Source organism: Macrosteles quadrilineatus, unplaced genomic scaffold (assembly GCF_028750875.1).
Source record: "Macrosteles quadrilineatus isolate MER2022 unplaced genomic scaffold, UCM_ALF_1.0 Scaffold_8__2_contigs__length_117827958, whole genome shotgun sequence".
Classification (NCBI taxonomy): Eukaryota; Metazoa; Arthropoda; class Insecta; order Hemiptera; family Cicadellidae; genus Macrosteles; species Macrosteles quadrilineatus.
In genome coordinates, this window is record NW_026542601.1 from 51,707,401 (window position 1) to 51,726,755 (window position 19,355).

Sequence of the window (19,355 nt, forward strand, 5' to 3'; positions counted from 1 at the left end):
GATAACCTTGAAGTGTATATAGATAATAGAATTTTTTTTCAAATGAGGGTTTAAGCGAATTTCCAATAGGGAATAAGCTAAATTTATTACCTCAGGTCTCATAGTAAGACCTGGAATCGGGACCAATTTACTTTTTTGTTTTGAGGTCCCAAAAACACCATCTGTAACTCGAGCAAAATTGATCCGATTTTGATTAAATTTGGTATAAGAGTGTAAACCATAGATGAAGTAATATAATTATATTACTTCATCTATGTGTAGACCTACATTTTTATTTGAACAAGTTCCCGATCCAGCATGATCAGACGATTCATATGTCATGGGAACAAGGTTTTATTTTATGGGGTAAAAATTGGGTTTTCCCTTTTTTTCTAAAAAAAAATTTTGGAATTTATTTCCCAACCATTTCGTAGAGCTAAAAAATAAATAATTTTGTATATGAAAGCTTTTTTATGCCTAAAGGTTACGGAGAAAATTTAAAAAATGTGTAAATTCAAAGTTCTTATGTTATTCTTATGGGGAATAAATCAACTGTAGTAGTTTACTTGTTTTACGGATATATTTTAACAAATTTAGCAATTTTTTATTTCATACTAATCTATCAATATTTTAATAAAAGCACACCTTTCCCCCGCATTACCTGCTTAAAGGCATTACCTTCTCCGTAGCAGCAAACCTAAGTACTCATTAAAATTAGTGTTTTTAAATAGGACATAAATCTGACAGGGATATGTTAGTGAAAATTTAGCCAGGTTATAAAGTAATTTAATTATTAATTTATCTCTATTTGAGCTGTTATATTAAAATTGTAAATAATTTGTGAGAAAAAAAGACAAGAAGGAATATTTATCTATTATTTATCTGTACAACAAAAGGTCAAAGTTAAACAGCAGGGATTGGACAGATCCCTCAGGGAAAAAATCCAATGGCTTTAAAACACCCAAATTAAAGAAAAAAAACTAATAATTCACTCGTGCACCCCACAAAATTTGATTTTGATCTCCTCAAACTTATCGAACTAGGAAGGATGTTGGCTATTAAATTAATTTAACTTATTTAACTTACTTAAACTATCAGAACTCCAAATCACCACTTGATTCCACTTCCTTGAATATTTATCTATGGAACAATCAAAATGCTCCACTGGAGGATATATCAGTATCATTCAATTTGTGAGTACTGAACTTGGGAACTATCTTTGACTATTTGAAATGTAGCCTAGATAAGATAAGATAACTCGTCACTGTATGTAAGTAGAATTACTTAAGCAATGCGAGAGTTGTGTCATGATTTTATCAGTATTGTTAGTAAACAATAATTATGGTTGGTTATTCCAAACAGTAAGGTAATTTGAAATTTAAAATTGATTGAACCTGTATCTATTACTTCACTACATTCAAAATGTCTTAATTTAGCCAGCACACATAATGTAGATTTTGAAGTAGTCTCTCAATGTGCTAGTCAACATTTTATTTTCCCCCTTGGTGTATGATGCTTTAATAATTTTGTTTGGACGTAATAATAATTTTAATTTTTTAAGACCTTAATAATTTTTGATATGTTGTAATTTTGTGCCTTAATAGACATGGAAGGTGCTAACAGTTAGTAGTTGTACCTTCTAGTAAGGCGTGGATAAAAAGTCTGTGTATAATACAGAAATAGGTACTGTAAATGACATGAGCACACTCTGTCAGTAGATCAACCATGCATGTTAATTTTCTTTCTAAAACTAGATATAAAACTACCTTAACACATTCGCTACCACACTAGTACTAAATTGTTCATTCATGTGTGGTTTTCATTCATAACGGTCTATTTGAAGACCCTGAATTCTCTGCAGCGGTCTACAGTGATGTCTGTTGCATATGTGCGTCACTTGGTCTGTGGATATGATGATTTGATTAGTAACGGATAGTTGGCAAAACTCATTTTTACTTTGCTGCATTACTGGCCCGGGGTCTGCGTGTACTGTTAACCAAGTGACACCCAGTCTATGTAATGTTAAAATGTATACCTCGGGCTGTGGCAATGACTTAAGCGTCGCAAATATGTGGCGATCAGTAGTGAATGAATTCTAATGCCCCCAGTACACTCTCGCCGAGGCAAGGCGAGCGTTGGTGAGTGCGAGAGTGTACTCGGTTCGCTCGTCTTCTCTCGCCTTGACTCGGGTCGCCTCGCTTCGCCTTGCCTCGTGCTCGCCGGCGCTCCATCTGGAGTCGGTTTTTTGACACGAGTCAAAGGACCCGAGACTACACGAGTGGCGAGCGCTACTTCCACATCGAAGTTTGTTCATTTCGACTGCGAGAAAATGCGAGAGTGTACACGGTTACCTCGCATAAGCTCTCGCCCGAATTACTCGGCGAGTGCCTCGGCGAGGCGCCTCGGCGAGCGCCTCGGCGAGCGTCTCGGCGAGAGTGTACTGGGGGGCATAAGGAATGGAATGTTTACTTTTACTTCTTTCAAAAGTAAAAATTTAATGTACAGTAGACCCCCTCTTAACCGACCCTAATGGGACCGGACCTAGGTCGGATGATTCAAAAGGTCGGATAAAACGGGCAATCCCTAAAATCATAACATAATCAAGTGCTATTCATTTGGAATTATATATTCATTATTTTTAAGTCATACTTGCATTATTTATAAAATAAACTACTCTTTAGAAATGTCACAAATAAAGACAAAACACGGTTAAGTCAAATAGGCCTACTTTCAGTGAATATATTATAATACTAGGCAAGAGTCAATAAAATTCCTATTTTAATAACTTTACTACTGTGATGTATTAATTAATGCTTTCCAAATACATCGTAATACAGTAAAGAACCTTTTGTCGTAATTAAAGATACAAGCGACCATTTTGTTACAAGACAGGACGTTTATTTATAGCCTCTCACTGGAGGCTCGAGGCACAAAAACTATCTTGACCTTGGAGTTGTTAACACCCCTTCCCTGCCCTCCCTACAAGTTGCGTTGTTTGTTTACTCCAGCGATAAGATAATCAGTTCTCAAAATCGTAACGCACTTTATGATGTTATAAATTTTCCGCACAGATAACAAATCAGATCAGATGTGCTTGAGCTACGAACGATGATGACAAACTGACAATAGGCTATGCTATATTTTTCGTGATCATCACAAAATAACTTATTGTTAGTCATATCCTGTGGAGATAAGCGTATGGTTCAGTTCTCATTGCCCAGCGTGGGAGCGGAAATGCCGAGATTCCTAGAAAGCGGCGGTTAAACCGAGCTGCTCTCAAAGCAAGGTCGGTTAAAACAAACTGTATTATTTCACGATCAAAGGCGGATAATCCGATTATCGGTTATTACGAGGTCGGTTAAGAGGGGGTCTACTGTAAATAAATAAGGTAATTTTGATTGAAAATATAATTCTATAGCAATGTATGTTTATGTACTGAAAAGTGGAAATTTCTCAATAAATATAACCATACTTGACATATGCTGTAGCTGTAGTCTCTATATAGAACTGTTTGGGATTTGCTTGACCAGTTTAGTGTGGTAGACTGATCAATGGCCAAGCAAGCTCAGATCAGGAGATGGCAACATTGATTGAGGGTTCTGATCCCTTGGTCAACTCACTAGTTTACCTGCCTCAGCTTGTGAAAATTACAGGCTGTGTATTTATAGTTACTCCTCTGGTTAGACATTTTACTAGTGTTTACTTATCCATACTGAGTGTTTTTCTCACCAAAAAATTGTTTTGCCAGAAACTGCATTTTAAGGTGAAAAACATTATCAAAATAGGTGGACCAAGAATTAAATTAATTCATAATACCTTGTGTTTGTAGTGTTTAAAACTTTTCAAGTATATTTTAGGAGTCTCTGAATAGGACTTAGACCTACTTCCCCTTCCACAGAAAAAAAACATGGTGTGGTGGTGTTTTTTGCTTCCACACGATCGTGGTAACGATTTTGACATGGTAAAAAAAAAACACATTACAAATGGATTATGTTGAGGTAAACAGACTCAACAGAACGGATAAATGATAGTATCCCGCAGATGAGGGTGAGAAATGGGCTTTGGCTTTGAGTTTTAGCAACAAAACCAATGCCAAACATTAATTAGCCTGTTGAAAAAATGATTAGCATGTTGTTTAATTTCAGGTCTTACCATTACATCACTTCATATTTACTGTCAGTTTATATGTGATTGTTCAATGAATCATCTCTCTCATGCAGTGTACACATCAGAGAGTGATTATAATTTATAACTCAGAACAATAATTTACCTATATGTGTGAGACAGTAACTGACTTCAAAATCTACTGTACTTTTTCTACGCTTCTGCTTTCAAGATATGTATCTATTTTTAAGACCTCCAATATCAAACAAAGTAATTACTTAGGAAGCTAATAATGTAATATGAGGCATAGATATTTTAAGAACTTTTGTTTTTGTTTAAGCTCAAAAACCTTTCACAAAGCACAAAAATCACAATACTTAGATCACAATCGTAAACCACAATTTTTTTTTTTCCTAGGACGCTAGGCACGAGCCTGGGATTGTTTTTCACATTACTTCAGACTAGACCTAGGGGTTGCGGCATTATCACTTAGATAAAATCCATTGGTGACTTGGCGGGGATCGAACCCGGGACCTCAGGGACTGAAGTCCCGCGCTCTAACCACTACCCCAGCTCGCTTCCCATCGTAAACCACAATACAACTGATAGAAATGTCAAACAAGAAAAATTTAAGTTAGGAATATAACAGAATGGATTCTTACCTTCAATAAAAGCTAGGTTAGTTTATTTGTTTTAAATGTTCTTACCCTCTTTTCAAATGTTTTAGTTTTATTGTATTAGTAAAGTATATTTCAATAACAGAAAACTTTATTGTGAAACAAAACTAAAAGTCCACCAAATTGGTTTTCGTTCCAACAAAACATGACCTCATAGTTAGATGTTAGATGTTGTTATAAAATAAAAGTCAACTTTTGCAAACGTATTAGCCTAACTAAAATGTAAAAAAAGATAGGTAAGATTTTTCACATTGTAAAATTTAAAGTCATAAAGTTTTGACCACTAACCTGTCATAGTTATAATCCAAGGGTTTCCAAGTTGTATGGCGTTGTCACAAAAACATTACCTTGTTCTTAGGTGGTGTGGAGACAACGTTACTGTTACTCGTATGTCATATATCACAGCAGGTGATACACTATCTTTCAATTTTCACACAGGGAACAAATTATCATTTCCCAGTTGTTTGATCAACTATAAGTCTTTTTTTTGGTACTTTCCTGTTAAAGGGAACATTCATTATAATCGATGATTTTTTTTCGATATATCGATATTTTTGGTTTCCGATCCATTACAAATTGACAACAACTAACTGATCTTGTTTAGTACAACAGTCTATTATATGGATTAAGAAATGAAACTGTTCCAAGCTAACCTAACATAACCAACCATACTTGCTGTACCATTTAAACATTCCGTTTGGGTTTGATAATAGAAAAGGCAAGTTAAACACGGAATTTTTAAATATTACAGTAAGTTTGGTTAGTTATGTTAGGTTATTTTTTTAGAACAGTCTCATTTTATTATTGTTTTTGATACTGGACAATATTTATCGTAGTTGTCAGCTGATATGTATCAATTTGTTAATGTCGATATATCGAGAAAAACATCATCGATAATAATGAATGTTCCCTTTAACAGGGAAGTACCCTTTTTTATTATTGGAATTGCTATTCAATCTGCATTATCAAATTTAGGTTCTGATCATCATTGTGTTATTGTTTTCCAACTTTTTTACAACTGAAATTTGGTTCCAATGTTCAATATGAACTTTTATATTTTACCATTAGTCGTTATCTTTTCCTTTGATGATGAATAAACTGGTTTAAGATTCTAAACCTAATTTAGAACTGAAATTCAGTTCCAATGGTCATTATAAAATTCAACTTTGGTCACCCAATTGGTTTTTCCCCTTACTGGTAAGAGAAAATCTTTTCAACAAAAAGGCTTACAGTTACAACTAGTAGGCCTTAGTGAAATTACAATCATTGGTGACTCAAGTTAAATTTTATCCTTGACTTTTGACTACTGAAGTAAACTTTACATCCTATTTATACGGACCAGCTTTAGCCAATATATTATTTAAATAAGACATACAGTAGTTTAATGAGCTTGTTGATGATGCTGCCCTGTATTGTGTCTGGATAGTTCATATGCTATGGTTTTACACAATATCTGCTACCATTCTAATTTAAAACGCTTAAAAGTGTTTAGGAGAAATCAGTAATCTACATCAGCGCATATTGTCGGTGGCTCAATTACACTACAAATGTAATATAAGAACAAAATGTCTAGTTCTATAGCCAAAGCTTGCAGGACCGTTGTTAAAAACTAATAAATCCCCAAAAAAGCTGTGATAAAATGGTTGAGTGCAGGTGAAATTACAAGCGTTTATACAAAATAGATTTTATTTACCCCTCGACATGGCTGGAGTTTAGACATAGACTAGCAAGTTGAGGTACTGCAGCAGCACTCGGGTCAACTTTCTGGTGATTGTGGCTGATGAATTGTTCCAACTTGCTTATGTTCTCTGAACTGAAGGCCACAGCAAAATGGGTCCCTTTCATTGTCGTCAATAAAGAACGCAACACTTGCACTAGTTTTTCTGCCTGCAATAGAAAAAATATCCTTACCAAGTTTGTATGAAACAATTAGGGTGACAATTATTGTAAATCAATCATAACCTAATTAGAAGATTTTAAAGATGTTGTATAAAATATGAATACTTTATTACTGAATAAATCTTTTGAAGTGGATTCTTACTATTCTTAGTGACTCTCAAAAGTTTTGAGCTTATGTAGAAGTCAATTTGAAAATAAATTATTAATTGTAATGATTTAAAATAACAGAGCTGTTTTTCGATTCAAGAAACATCAGGGTATTGATTGACCTAAATCTATTTAAGTTTTAGTGGATTTTCAATTTATTATGATAAAAAATTTACCTGGCAATCACACTACATTATTTATTTTACAGTTGATGGTAAAAATCACTCGTTTTTAATAGTATATACTTACATAAACATTGTTTTGACAATTTGTTTAAACTAAAACAGCCAATTTAAATTTTTTGACTAAATTCTAATTTGCATATAATAAATATATACTAATATTATTAAAAGTTTATTTCACTGTTAAACCAAAGTTTGCTATTGCCACATAACATTGGGGATTAAGTTTTCTTAGGAGAGAGCCAAGTAAAATAATCAGTATTTGATCGGAACTATTTTCCTCTACATATTATAGTAATCTTCAGTGTAATCTTTGCTCAATATAGTAACAACTAGAACTGATGTTTTGGTGTTTTTTCCTTTGTACTGTATACTGTAACAATTTGCTGGAATACTGTCGATGGCTGGTTATAAAAACATCTTACAAGTCTTTTGTTTAATTTTTCCTTGTTATTTAGGTCACCCAACGTAGTTACTTGGCAACCCAAAAGGCCAATGATAGATTTTCCTGAGGTAGTGCCAGTTGTCAATCATGTTTATAGGTCAGAAATAAATTATTTACAACATATGAAGAATATTGTCAAAGACGTTTTAGAGATATTTGAGCATACATACAAGCAAACATTGCTCATCATAGAGTATAGGATAACACAAAAATATCTATCTACTGTAAATATTTAACCCTAGCAGTGGCCAATGTTAGAAGTGGGGAATGGCCAGCCCAATTTGGCGATTTTGCAGACCTTTTTTTGAAAATTCGTAACAATTCAACCGTACAAGTAAACCTAGCCAACCTCATATTCATTTTGTTCGTAAAAAACAGGAGAATCTAGAAATAGTAATATCATAATGATTTATGAGTGTATTTTATCGGTAAAGTGAAAAAAATAAAATATATTTTTTTTTGAAATTTCAAAAGCGGCCTCGGTATTTTTTTCCTACGGATTTTTTATGGGAAATTCATTATATACGTTTTGTAGACAATCTAATTCCCTACATAGAAATATATAACATGTTAGGAAAATATTTTTTTTTATAAGTTTTTGGGGCGAAATATAATGACAAACGGAGAACCGAAAAAATTGAAAACCGTACAGTGTTAGTTTATGCTGTAAAAAGTTCTATAATATATGTGTACCGGTATACTAATAATGATATATACATGTTTGTAAAGCTAATGAAGTAAGGAATCAAAAAAAGTCATAAAGTTTATGGTAAAAATAATTTTTTACCTACAAACATACGTATATAAAATAATGTTTTTATATTTTAGCGATTTCTCGAGAAAAAAAATCACAGTATTTAGTATACAACTTTTGTACCAAATGTTTTAACTTCAAACCAACATAATAATCTTGTAGTGTATTCAATTACCTACATAAAAATGTATAACATGTTAGAAATATTTTTTTTGTAGGTACGTAATAGGGACATAATAATACAATAACCGCAAAACCGCAAATAAGTGTAAACTACAGTGTTTACACTTATATAGCCTACAGTGTTTGTTTGTGTTGTGAAACATTATGTAGGCTGATGATATGTAGCCTACATATTTGTAAAGCTAATGAAGTAAGGAATCCAAAAAAGTCATAAGTATGATGGTAAAAAGTTATTTTCACCTATGATTATGTATCAATTTGAGAACGTTTTGAATTTTTTGCGCATTTCGAGAAAATAGAGTGTACAGTATTTAGTAGCCTATATAATTTTTTTACCAAATTTTTTACACCCAAACCAATATAAACATGTTGTAGTGTATTCATTTACCTTTATAAAAATGTACAACACCTTGGGTAAATCATTATATAGCATATATAGCACCTCTGAATGTCAGAATAGTCATTTTTGGACATGATGCTAACAAAATACAGTAGTATTTAGTATAGACTATAACTTTTTTACAAAATTTTTTACCCCCAAACCATTATAAACATGTTGTAGTGTATTCATTTACCTTTATAAAAATGTATAACACCTTGGGTATATCATTATATAGCATATATAGCATGGCGAACTAAGGTTCGTCTCGTACAACAATCTCTGAATGTCAGAGTCGTCATTTTAGGACATCATGCTAACAAAATACAACCTTTTATGAACACTATTTCACACAATTCAGTAATATTTATGCATGAAGATTACTGTTATACACACACACAAACTTCACTAACACTAACACTATGAACTAAATAACGTATTTAGTAATAAATCGCGGATAACACGAGAACGAAGACTATTACCGGCAACAACACAAACAAACAATGGCGAATACAAGACAGCTGACAGACTGTAGCACGAATGACTCACTTCCGTCGTCTACATGCGAGCATACAGAAATAACCCTGAGTGCAGGGCTGCCACTCTCTGAATCTAAATTTCTTCCTCTTCAAAATGACATACTATATGACTAGTAATAATAAATTACACTGTATGTAATTCGTATTTTCCACATCGTCACCTGACGACCATCTGCCATTTCTTAAAAATTTCGAAAACAGCTGTTTTCATAAAATCGTACCGGTTGTGCAATCAATATTTCGTTCTAAATATTACTACCACAATGAAGATAAAATCAATGGCTATCCAGTGGTACCACTCGCAACATCCCACGACGAAAATTACCCAAGCAGGGTAATGCCAAACAAGACGTGTTTTGCCAGTTCCCAAGTGTCGGCTGCAAAAGTCTTGCCGCGTCAAAAATTCATTTGATTTCTAATCGTCGTGACATTATTATATACCTGCTACAGGGTTTGTTTATGTAATAAAATGAAAGTTCAGAATGTGATCTTTCCAATGGTATATATATTATTCTCATCTGAGTTGATTGTAAGTGATTTTTTTACCGCTAAAAAATTTTCGGCCCAGATCGTCACAAGACGACTTTGGCCATTCTAAGCATCAACGTCAGATCGTCACCAGACGTCGATCGGCCACTGCTAGGGTTAATACGCTAAGCATATTTTTGTCATAATTGTTGTTGGAGCGGTGGTGCTACCGATCACCATGTCCAAGGTGTCGTTAGAAAGGTCTTAGCATGTAGTTTTGCCATCAAACAAAAAAACTTTGGAATTCCATCAGGGCTCTGCTCCAGTGGCCTTCAAAGTTCCCATGTTATTCTTATGGAGAATATGTTTGTTTACATTTGAACGGATGAATACTTTGAAATTGACACTAATATTTAAAACAGCTGGTTATACTAAAATTGGAGACATGTGCTATAAGGATTTATTAGATTAGTTGAAAAGATTAATGTTTCACTGTTTTAAACCAATTTGATTTGCACAAAATGAAAACATAACAAAAAAAACGGCTCTCCAACAGCCCCCTGAAGATATTGACAATACTTCGCAATTGCTCGAAATCGAGCAACAGGTACACTAGTTATTATTATTATTCTAATATAAATCAGAGTGCCTAAAAATATATTAATTTAACAATAGAAAAAATTGCACTTTACACTTAGAACACAAAATTAAAACTTGAGCCATATGATATACCTTTTTATCCAGCCAAAAAATTTCATTAAAAATCTAATCTGAAAAATATTGACGTTTTTCCACACAATCAGTTGACCAAAGAATGTTTTTGACTTTCGGACCCAAGCTAAAATGTACATCAATCTAAATTAGCTTTCTATACTACATACAGATCCTCACCCCATTTTTGATAAAACCCTCACCATTTCATAAACTGTTGGGAAATCCACCGGATGGTAAAGTTCTGAGACAAAATTGTCCAAAGCTGGGCTCACTGTAGACCCGATGCTGGCCGCGACATCCAGGTCATCTGTGCTTGCTAATGATCCTTGCTTTCTTACTGCATCTCTTAACCATTTGACACAAACATGTGTTACCTGAAAATGATACACGTTTGTAAATTCAACAGGATTTAGAAAATATCTTCTACACTTGGGTAGCTGAGGGGTTAGTACTCATCTAGTAATGAAAAAGTAGTAAGTTCAATCCTGAAAATGTCATAAACTGTTTGATAGATCAATTAATACTGGACCCAGCTATACGTAATAATTGGGTTTTAATAAATTAGTCCTGGCTAAAAAAAATCAGCTTATCTTAGTAACAAAGCTGTCATCTCAATTTATTCAACACTCATTCTTCCCACATTAAATGTGCGACGCTGCCTACGATGCACTGGAAAAATAATATTAAAAGTAAAGCAGTCGCAACCGTTTGCCGGGGATAGCTCAGCCTACAATGGCCGGGTAAAGTTCCAGGGTCTGCGATAAGGTCAGGGAAACCACTAGGCCAAAATCCGGGTCTAACCGGTATAGGACTGGCTCATACACGGGCACTGTGAACAAGTCAAAAACAAGTCACCAAAACAAACGTGCAATAATCACTACCAGGCCTACGCCGATTCTCCACACTCCTAGGGGGTCGTTGCTGACTACGCAACTCGGGCTTCGTCCTAACTATCCAATAGTTAAGCCCAGAGTGCCTAAAACACGGTGAGTTACACGACGACTTGCCAATAAAAACCACAACGCGTGTTATCACCAGGCGGGGTCTACTAGGCCACTATAATCCAATACACAACTCTAATGCCCAAGCTAAGAATCAAACAGTTCACTCAATAATCGTACCACATAATAATATACAAGTACACTATAGGTCGAGTGACTACACCACTAGTAGCTGGTCTCAATAAATACCAAGCCAAACAAGCAAAACTAAATGGCAATTGCACTATTAAAATATTGAGCTACTTAGTAGCAGATAAATAAATATTAACAACGTTCCAAACAAAAGATAAATATATTATCTGATAGCCGGTACTCCGCTATCCAAGCTACCAAGCTAACGTGTTGGATTACTAAGCAAGCTGTTCAGGTTAAATTAAAATAATTAAATGATTAATCAATACCAACCCTACTGCTACTACCACTACTGCTACTATATCAACGTTATATTGCTTAGCCGGGCTTCTGTTAATAGGCTAATAAAACTAGCTACTAGCCTACTGGCCTCGTGCTGCCAACTACGCACGCTAAATCATGCAGCCTAGGTTTGTCGGGCCTCAGAGTTATTAGTAATATAACTAACTATAGGTACAACGCAAAATAATATCTACTACAGTCAATTAAATTATATTATTTGCGCTCTAGCACCTGCCCAGAACCGTCAGGAATACACTTTAATATTATTCCTGACTAATATAAATCCTAACTACCGTCAGGCTTTGACCAGCACGGTTACAACTCTAACTCTCGCAATAAAACCAGATATTAATATTATCAAACTAATAATATCAAGTCGTCCACTCACCACAAGTGGGTCAGTACCCAACTTACACCAACACTCGGCGCGATCACACCACCAGCATACTCCGACACCACTGTCACGTACACCACTGGACGTCTCACTAGACACACGCTCGCTCTTCACTGCACGGGATCCACGACTAGAATGTCCGTCCTAAGCTATCCTGAACATCTAGGATATCCCAGGCTTATCGGCACTGATAAGCCGGGTCAAAGGGCGCTCGCTAGCTTCGCCGCCGCCGCTAGCTCACCTCAACAATCGGTGCGCGGCCAAATAGCAAAAATATACCCCCCTAGGGAAAATAGCTCGTTACAAATGCACACCCTTTTTGTGTCGACATAATAAGAATATAAGCTCAGATGTCTTTTTCTATTTGTAACTATGTGGGTTTTTGTTGATATATCCTGCATTGTACGGTGTATTTGGCCAAAAATATAATTTTTAAACATCAAAAACATAAACAAAACAATTAATTGTTATTTATATCAGTATACAGTACATAAATCATTTTGAAACAAGCACTATCTTGTTACCTTAGTTAGTCCTAATGCATTTTTTGCCAGCTCTCGCTCGGAGTCTGTCCATGACTCATCATTTCCCTCATCGTCTTCTTTTAACGTCTGAAAAAAAATTTAAGTAGAATATGAATACTATATTACTGATGTAAGTTGAGCAACATAACAAGCAGCCATTTGCATGTTGTCTCTGGAAGTGCTTTAAGAGTTTTGTACTCTCGTAATAGTATATTACATTAGAGCACCGATTATCCGAATGCCGATCTTCCAAAACATGGGTAAACCAAAACTGATGCCAAACACGGTAAATTCAAATTTACCGCCACACCATGTTAGGAAAGCAGCGCAACGCTTCGCACAAAACTCAGCAAAACAGTGCTCGTGCTGTCTTGTAGGTATCACAAATCTATACACATCACCCCACATTGAGATAGTAACATCAATGATCATTTTTTCAAGAAAGAGGCATTTTTTGCTTGCATTTTGATACAGTAGGCTATAGCAATGTCAGCAAAAAGGGGACGTTTTGTTCTTAGTATATATGACAAACCTAAAATATTGATTGACTAAAAAACTGTGCAAGTGGTTCAAGATTAGCTTGTGAGTTTGGTGTTAAGAACTCGACAATCACTGATATTAAAAAGAACAATGCATCTATTACAAAGTTTGCGTCTGTGCTGAACAATGAGGATGAAAGCCTGTACAGTATACTAGCATAGTATACTATGCTCAATGCTGAGCTTATATGCAATGCTGAGTGTGCTATGCTTTATTGCTCTATGTACAGTAACTAAAGACGATCATTGAGATATGGTCAGATATGACGAAGATCTCGTTGATATCACCTGTGCTGACGGACGGTTGCATTATAGTAAATTAAAGCTTCTAAAATGATGGCTTATGTTGTTTGTAGATCAAATTGTAAACTTTATGGCAAGATTGATGGATTCTAACTACCCTTAACAAAGAAATAATGCCATTTTACACTAAGGTTCGACTATACGAAAGATCGATTATCAGAACACACTTTTGCCCTAATTGTATTGCATAATCAACACCCTACTGTACATTACTAGTCCGGAAATCATGTGTGTACCCGATCAGTGTGGTTGTTCTCTGGGATTACTATACAGGAACAGTTTTTTTTTGTCATACTACCTTAACCTAACACAAAAACTAATAATTGGATATAATGATGTTACCGACATATACACTTAACAATCCCTACTAACAATCTGTCTGAGAGGTTATTTGTTGTTTCATAACCAATCACTGTCACTAGAAAATTTGACATATATTTAGTATTTATATAGGGATTTGTTTCTATAAAACTAAGTATCTAACAAAAAACCACTAAGTGGTAACACTTTCCCCGCCAAGTCAGCAATCCAAAAAAGATAATAAATCATTACTTTTTCCGCCAAGAAAAACAATGTAATGTATGTAAGTTTGGCAACTTGGCGGCAGACTTTTGCTTGGTTTTTTCATTAAAGTTACGTTTGTGGATAATTTCACAAATCAACTTCTCTAATTAATTAGTCCAACTAAGTATAATAATTTCGAGGTAATCAGTAAATATAAAACCATCACGATTATGATTTTATGAAATGTGGCACAAATAAGGTCAAATTTTGTAAAATAAGCTCTCACCTAGCAATGTACTAATGGGAGAGATACTTGCTCAATAAATCTAGTTTTATGGTATTTTTTAAAGTGATCGAGCATAAGTCTGCCGCCAAGTTGCCAAACTTACATACATTACATTGTTTTTCTTGGCGGAAAAAGTAATGATTTATTATCTTTTTTGGATTGCTGACTTGGCGGGGAAAGTGTTACCACTTAGTGGTTTTTTGTTAGATTTTATTTATTTTTGTAGAAAATTAACAGTTAAAATAAAAATCCTCTTTTCTCTAATATAGACCACGGCACAACTACATCTCATTTAATTTCAATAATATTGTTTGTGTAGAACTAAATTCTACATTTTTGGTCTTATCTGCTTAGAACCGATTAAAAACTTGTTTACGCACGTACCAAAATTTCCATTTAACAAACCCCCTGGGCTTAAACGCAGTTTCAAATTTCATCAATGGTCATCTTGAACAACATAAAATGCGTTGGTGTTACATAAGTGATCTGATAATTAAACCCGTACATCTAAAGACAAGTGTAAATTTAGCCCTTATTAGAGAAGTAAAATGTAATCAAACAGATTAGGTTTGTTAGAAATAGCATAAGGCAAAACAAATATTGAATAACTCATTTATCCTAAATTTACTTCTCACTTTTTAATTGCTTGTTTAACATACGTAGAGTGATTTTCCCGATTGTTTTATTTTTTTAGTGTATCAAAACATAAAACAAACCTTAGTACTAGTACTAAGTTTCAAGTTCCTAGGTTTCATATGTTTTGATAAGTAGTATTAAACTGTTAAAAACGACGAGCTGCTGTACCAGTGTACCATCGGTACACTCAATTTTTCAATGGAAAGTATCGGGGAATATCACTGCTCAAAGTAATTTTATATAGTAAGTAGTTCAAATCATTCAGTATACCTAAAAAATACTTTATAAAAGTTTTAAAATAATTTTTCAGCTGTTCCTAAGAATTTCTCTAACATTTAAGTTAATTGAGATTTAATCGCAGCTGGTCCTTCTTTTGTTTTGATTTTAATCCCATGTTATTTAAATGGGCCAAAATCGTACTTTGAGGGCTTGCCAAGAGTTTATGGGTCAATGCACCGACTTGAGACCCTCAAAAGGCACATCTACACGTTAAGAGCTTTAAAACAACATAAAGAACATCAAAATTGAGCCAGTGGTTTGGGCTGTAGGTCCGTCAACATTCAAGGAGAAGGAGGAGAAGGAGGAGGAGAAGGAGAACACGGAAAATTTGTGAATTTTCAAACTAGTTTTTCTTGGCTCAAACAGAACCGTTTTTTAAATTATTTTTTTTATTTTTTTGAGAATGAGTGCCCCTATCCAGTAGATGAATAATTATTTTAATAGCTTTTGTTTCTTCAGAGCTATAGACGAGTAAAAAAGCCACTTTGTCACGTCATGTATATATACACTGCAGCAGCTGTGTAACGCTATGGGACTTGGCGGGGCGGAACGCTGCCGCGTTCCTTAATATTGAAAATCTTGTTAGGTTAGTTATTTATATTTCCACTGTCATTAAAATATTAGACCAGATTGTTTTGTGCTTAATACAAAACAATAAGTAAAAATAAGTACTGTATAATAAGCTGGTGTCCGGCAAAATTCATAAATCTATACATTTACTAATATGTAAGTTAATAAAAACCCATTTGACGAGACGTAGGAATTGGCTAACTCAGGAACTCGCTAACTCGGTCGTGTGTCGGAACTGGCTAACTCCGGAACTGGCTAACCGTCTCAGTCAGGAATTGGCTAACTCCGGAACCCGCTAACTCGATTTTGTCTCGCGGCGGAATTCGCTAACTCTGGAAGTCGCTAACCCGGCCGCGCCCACTGCACGGAGCGTTGCCAACCTTGTACGACAAAATAATCGTACACTGCCGTATTTCAAAATGTCAGTGTCAATAAAGATACAGTAAATGTTATTGTTTTTTGTTATCAATTCCACTTTTAACAGATAACTAGCCCAAAGTAATTCAAAAGACAATTAAAATATCATGAAAAAGTGTTTTTTTTTATTAAACTGTACACTGGCCAGTTAAATGTTTATGATTTCGATCTTAAATATAAATGCCATCAGTATAAAAGAAAATAATAGGATATGAAAAATATTGAAATTTCAGTTCAATTGGTACTAAATAATTAAACCTCTACGAAACTAAGCTAAAATACACGCAAGTTCTTAAACACGGAAACAGATGTATGTTACATGTTATAAAACCGTTTTTAGATTGTACACCTAAGCACCACTAGTAAAAAATAGTAGAAGATATAATATTCATATAATGAAACGTTACACGGTAATTTTAATTCACGATTCTTAATAAACGAATTGACGGATTTTCCTGATTTGAGTGTTGGGTTTCCTTTATATTGCTTTCACAATCGATATAAACTATACCAAGCCATTGCTCGGTTCACCGTTCCCCAGTACTGAGCTTCACAATAGACAATAGCTTTGTTTTTGGATAACATTAAGTAATTTTAGCTATGACCACCAATTCATAGAATAGAATTGTAACAAACAAGAACGCCTGCGTCCATTTAGAATCAGCCTAGAGACAAACTCCAGACTTTTAAAAAGTAGGCCTACTGAAAGACGTAATTCAACAAAATTAAGAGGATGACCCCGGGTCTACACTAATAGCCTACGATAAAAAAAAAAATACAAGTTGTATTTATGCATAGACTAACTTTTAATGCAATCCATGAATACATTAGGCCTACCACTTTATAATGTATTGATAAATATTTATTTAAATTCAATAGCTCTATTTAAAAATACATTATCACTACAATGTAATTCTTTAGTGACGTTTAACGTGTAAATTTTATTATGATTTATGATTCAAGGTTACAAGCCTAGTATATAAAATACGAACTCAATAATTTTATTTGCAGAAATTTACAAAATGGTATTTATTCGAATAAAAGAAACAAATGGTGGACTACGAAAATAGATATTTCATAACATGTAATAGATCCAAATTAAATGTGCATTTTTATCTTTTTGCATACCAATAAGCTACTATTTAAGTAAGAAACCCACATATAAAACATAATCCCTTATATTAGTACATTTCTCATCCTTATGGATCAGCTGAAGACACTTTTATTGTTAGTTCTGTCCGGTGCACTGTCTTTAGAGGTCGTGTTTTGTTTACAATTGTTTCTTCTTTTCAGTAATTTAAAACCTTGTTTAACCAAATAAAACGTTCTAATCACAACCAATAACACGTCCCCTAGTTATATAACCAAACAGTAATGAACAAATCATGAAGTTAACCATAAAATAATAGAAACACAATTTTGTCGACACTAGCGATCAGTGTCACCGGACATGAACTAGACACGAAAAACGAGCTTCAAAGTTTACAATGGGATGTCAAGTTTACTTGTGTTGGTTAGTCTATGGTAAGACTATAATGCATTTTCCACAATAATAATCATAGGAATAATGTTAAACATACTTCTAAATATATTTATTTTATCGACTACGTTGCTCTTACTCCTAATTAATCGTAGGATACGACATTATGGTACCGATACGATATAGGTACTACACTTTCGGCAACACTGGCCAAAAATATTCGTGCTTGGCTCCCATTGGACGGCTCGCGAGGCTTCTGATTGGGAGTTAGCGAGTTCCGCCGAGGGACCGAGTTAGCGACTTCCGTGCGAGGACGGAATTCGCTAACCCGGCTCTAGAGCGGGTTAGCGGGTTCCGGAGTTAGCCAATTCCGAAACCGAACAAGTTAGCGAGTTCCTCTCATCGACCAAATTTGAAGATAGGGCATTTAACATGGGGTTAGCGAGTTCCAGAGTTAGCCAATTCCGCGGACCCCATTTGACTAAGCAGGCAATTTTTTAGACAAAATCCAAGCGAGGCAAGTCAACTTGAACAGAGTAGTGTGACCAAAAAAAAGTGTTTTAAAATATGTAAATTAGCAGAAACAGAATTGTCTTACAGTTTCCAACTCCTCCTTGGCGTCTGAGGCTAAGTTTACTTCATTGCCCAAAACTTGGAGAGTGGCTTGTAAGTTATCCTTGGGAAGGATGTCAACAGCACTGCAGGAGTCCCAGAACTGACCAGTCAAAGTCAGTCTGTCTTTCGCCCTAAAATTAAAATGGATGGATGGATCTTATCTGTCTTATAGGCCTAACTGACAACAGATATTTTTTACTTTTAAAAATAAAACCTCTCATTTACCTACAGAAATACAGCTAAACTCTTTTAACTGCACAAAGTTTAACCAAAACTCAGCTTAACTGTACCCATTGAAAAATTTAAATAAATTAAAAAACATTCAAATTCAAATCAGCTGGTCAATGTGGAGTGTCTGGTTTTGGCACAGTTACTTGGTCCGGCTTGCCCAAGGGAGTAAAATGGAGCAGACGATACATGTCGCAAATATGTGGCGATCGGTATAGCGAAAGTGTTAGCAGAAAAATAGGTTATTCAAAACAGCTTCACCCTCATTATTTTAATTAATCAGAATTTCACTGCAAGGATATAGAAATACTAACTAAGTGATGTAACAAATATGAATTTTATGAATAAGGTAATCCTATCATCCATTGCCTATATATTTATACTAGGTACTTATAATGTTTAACTTGATTTAAAAACTTTAAAAATAAGCAGGTCTTTGTTAAGTTTGTACAGTCGCAACCACAGCCGATCTGTCATACTGAAAATCCGTACTAGTCAGACTAATAGCAAAAAGCGAATAAAAACCATCAATACATTCACAATAATTTCCCCAACTCCGGAGAAAAATGATAAAAAGAAAGAAAACAAATATTTACATAGCACAATAAAAAACTATGTCAGATGAGTTTTTTTGCAAGAAGTTGGCAGCCTCTTTTAGCGAATTTCCCATATAGGGAATAAGCTATTACCGTAGT

The 19,355-nt window shown here is 34.6% G+C and overlaps 1 protein-coding gene across 1 annotated transcript in view; it reads right to left on the reverse strand.

The window, feature by feature from the left end:
- The window catches only part of LOC129001829 (cyclin-D1-binding protein 1 homolog), a 39,508-nt gene that overhangs the window by 5,398 nt on the left and 14,755 nt on the right, over nucleotides 1-19,355 (reverse strand). The window contains exons 5-8 of the mRNA XM_054429278.1: nucleotides 18,416-18,563; nucleotides 12,804-12,890; nucleotides 10,671-10,844; nucleotides 6,454-6,647 (exon numbers count right to left, since the gene is read on the reverse strand). Of these exons, the coding sequence (XP_054285253.1) occupies nucleotides 6,454-6,647; nucleotides 10,671-10,844; nucleotides 12,804-12,890; nucleotides 18,416-18,563 (603 nt within the window). The remainder of the gene's footprint in view (nucleotides 1-6,453; nucleotides 6,648-10,670; nucleotides 10,845-12,803; nucleotides 12,891-18,415; nucleotides 18,564-19,355) is intronic.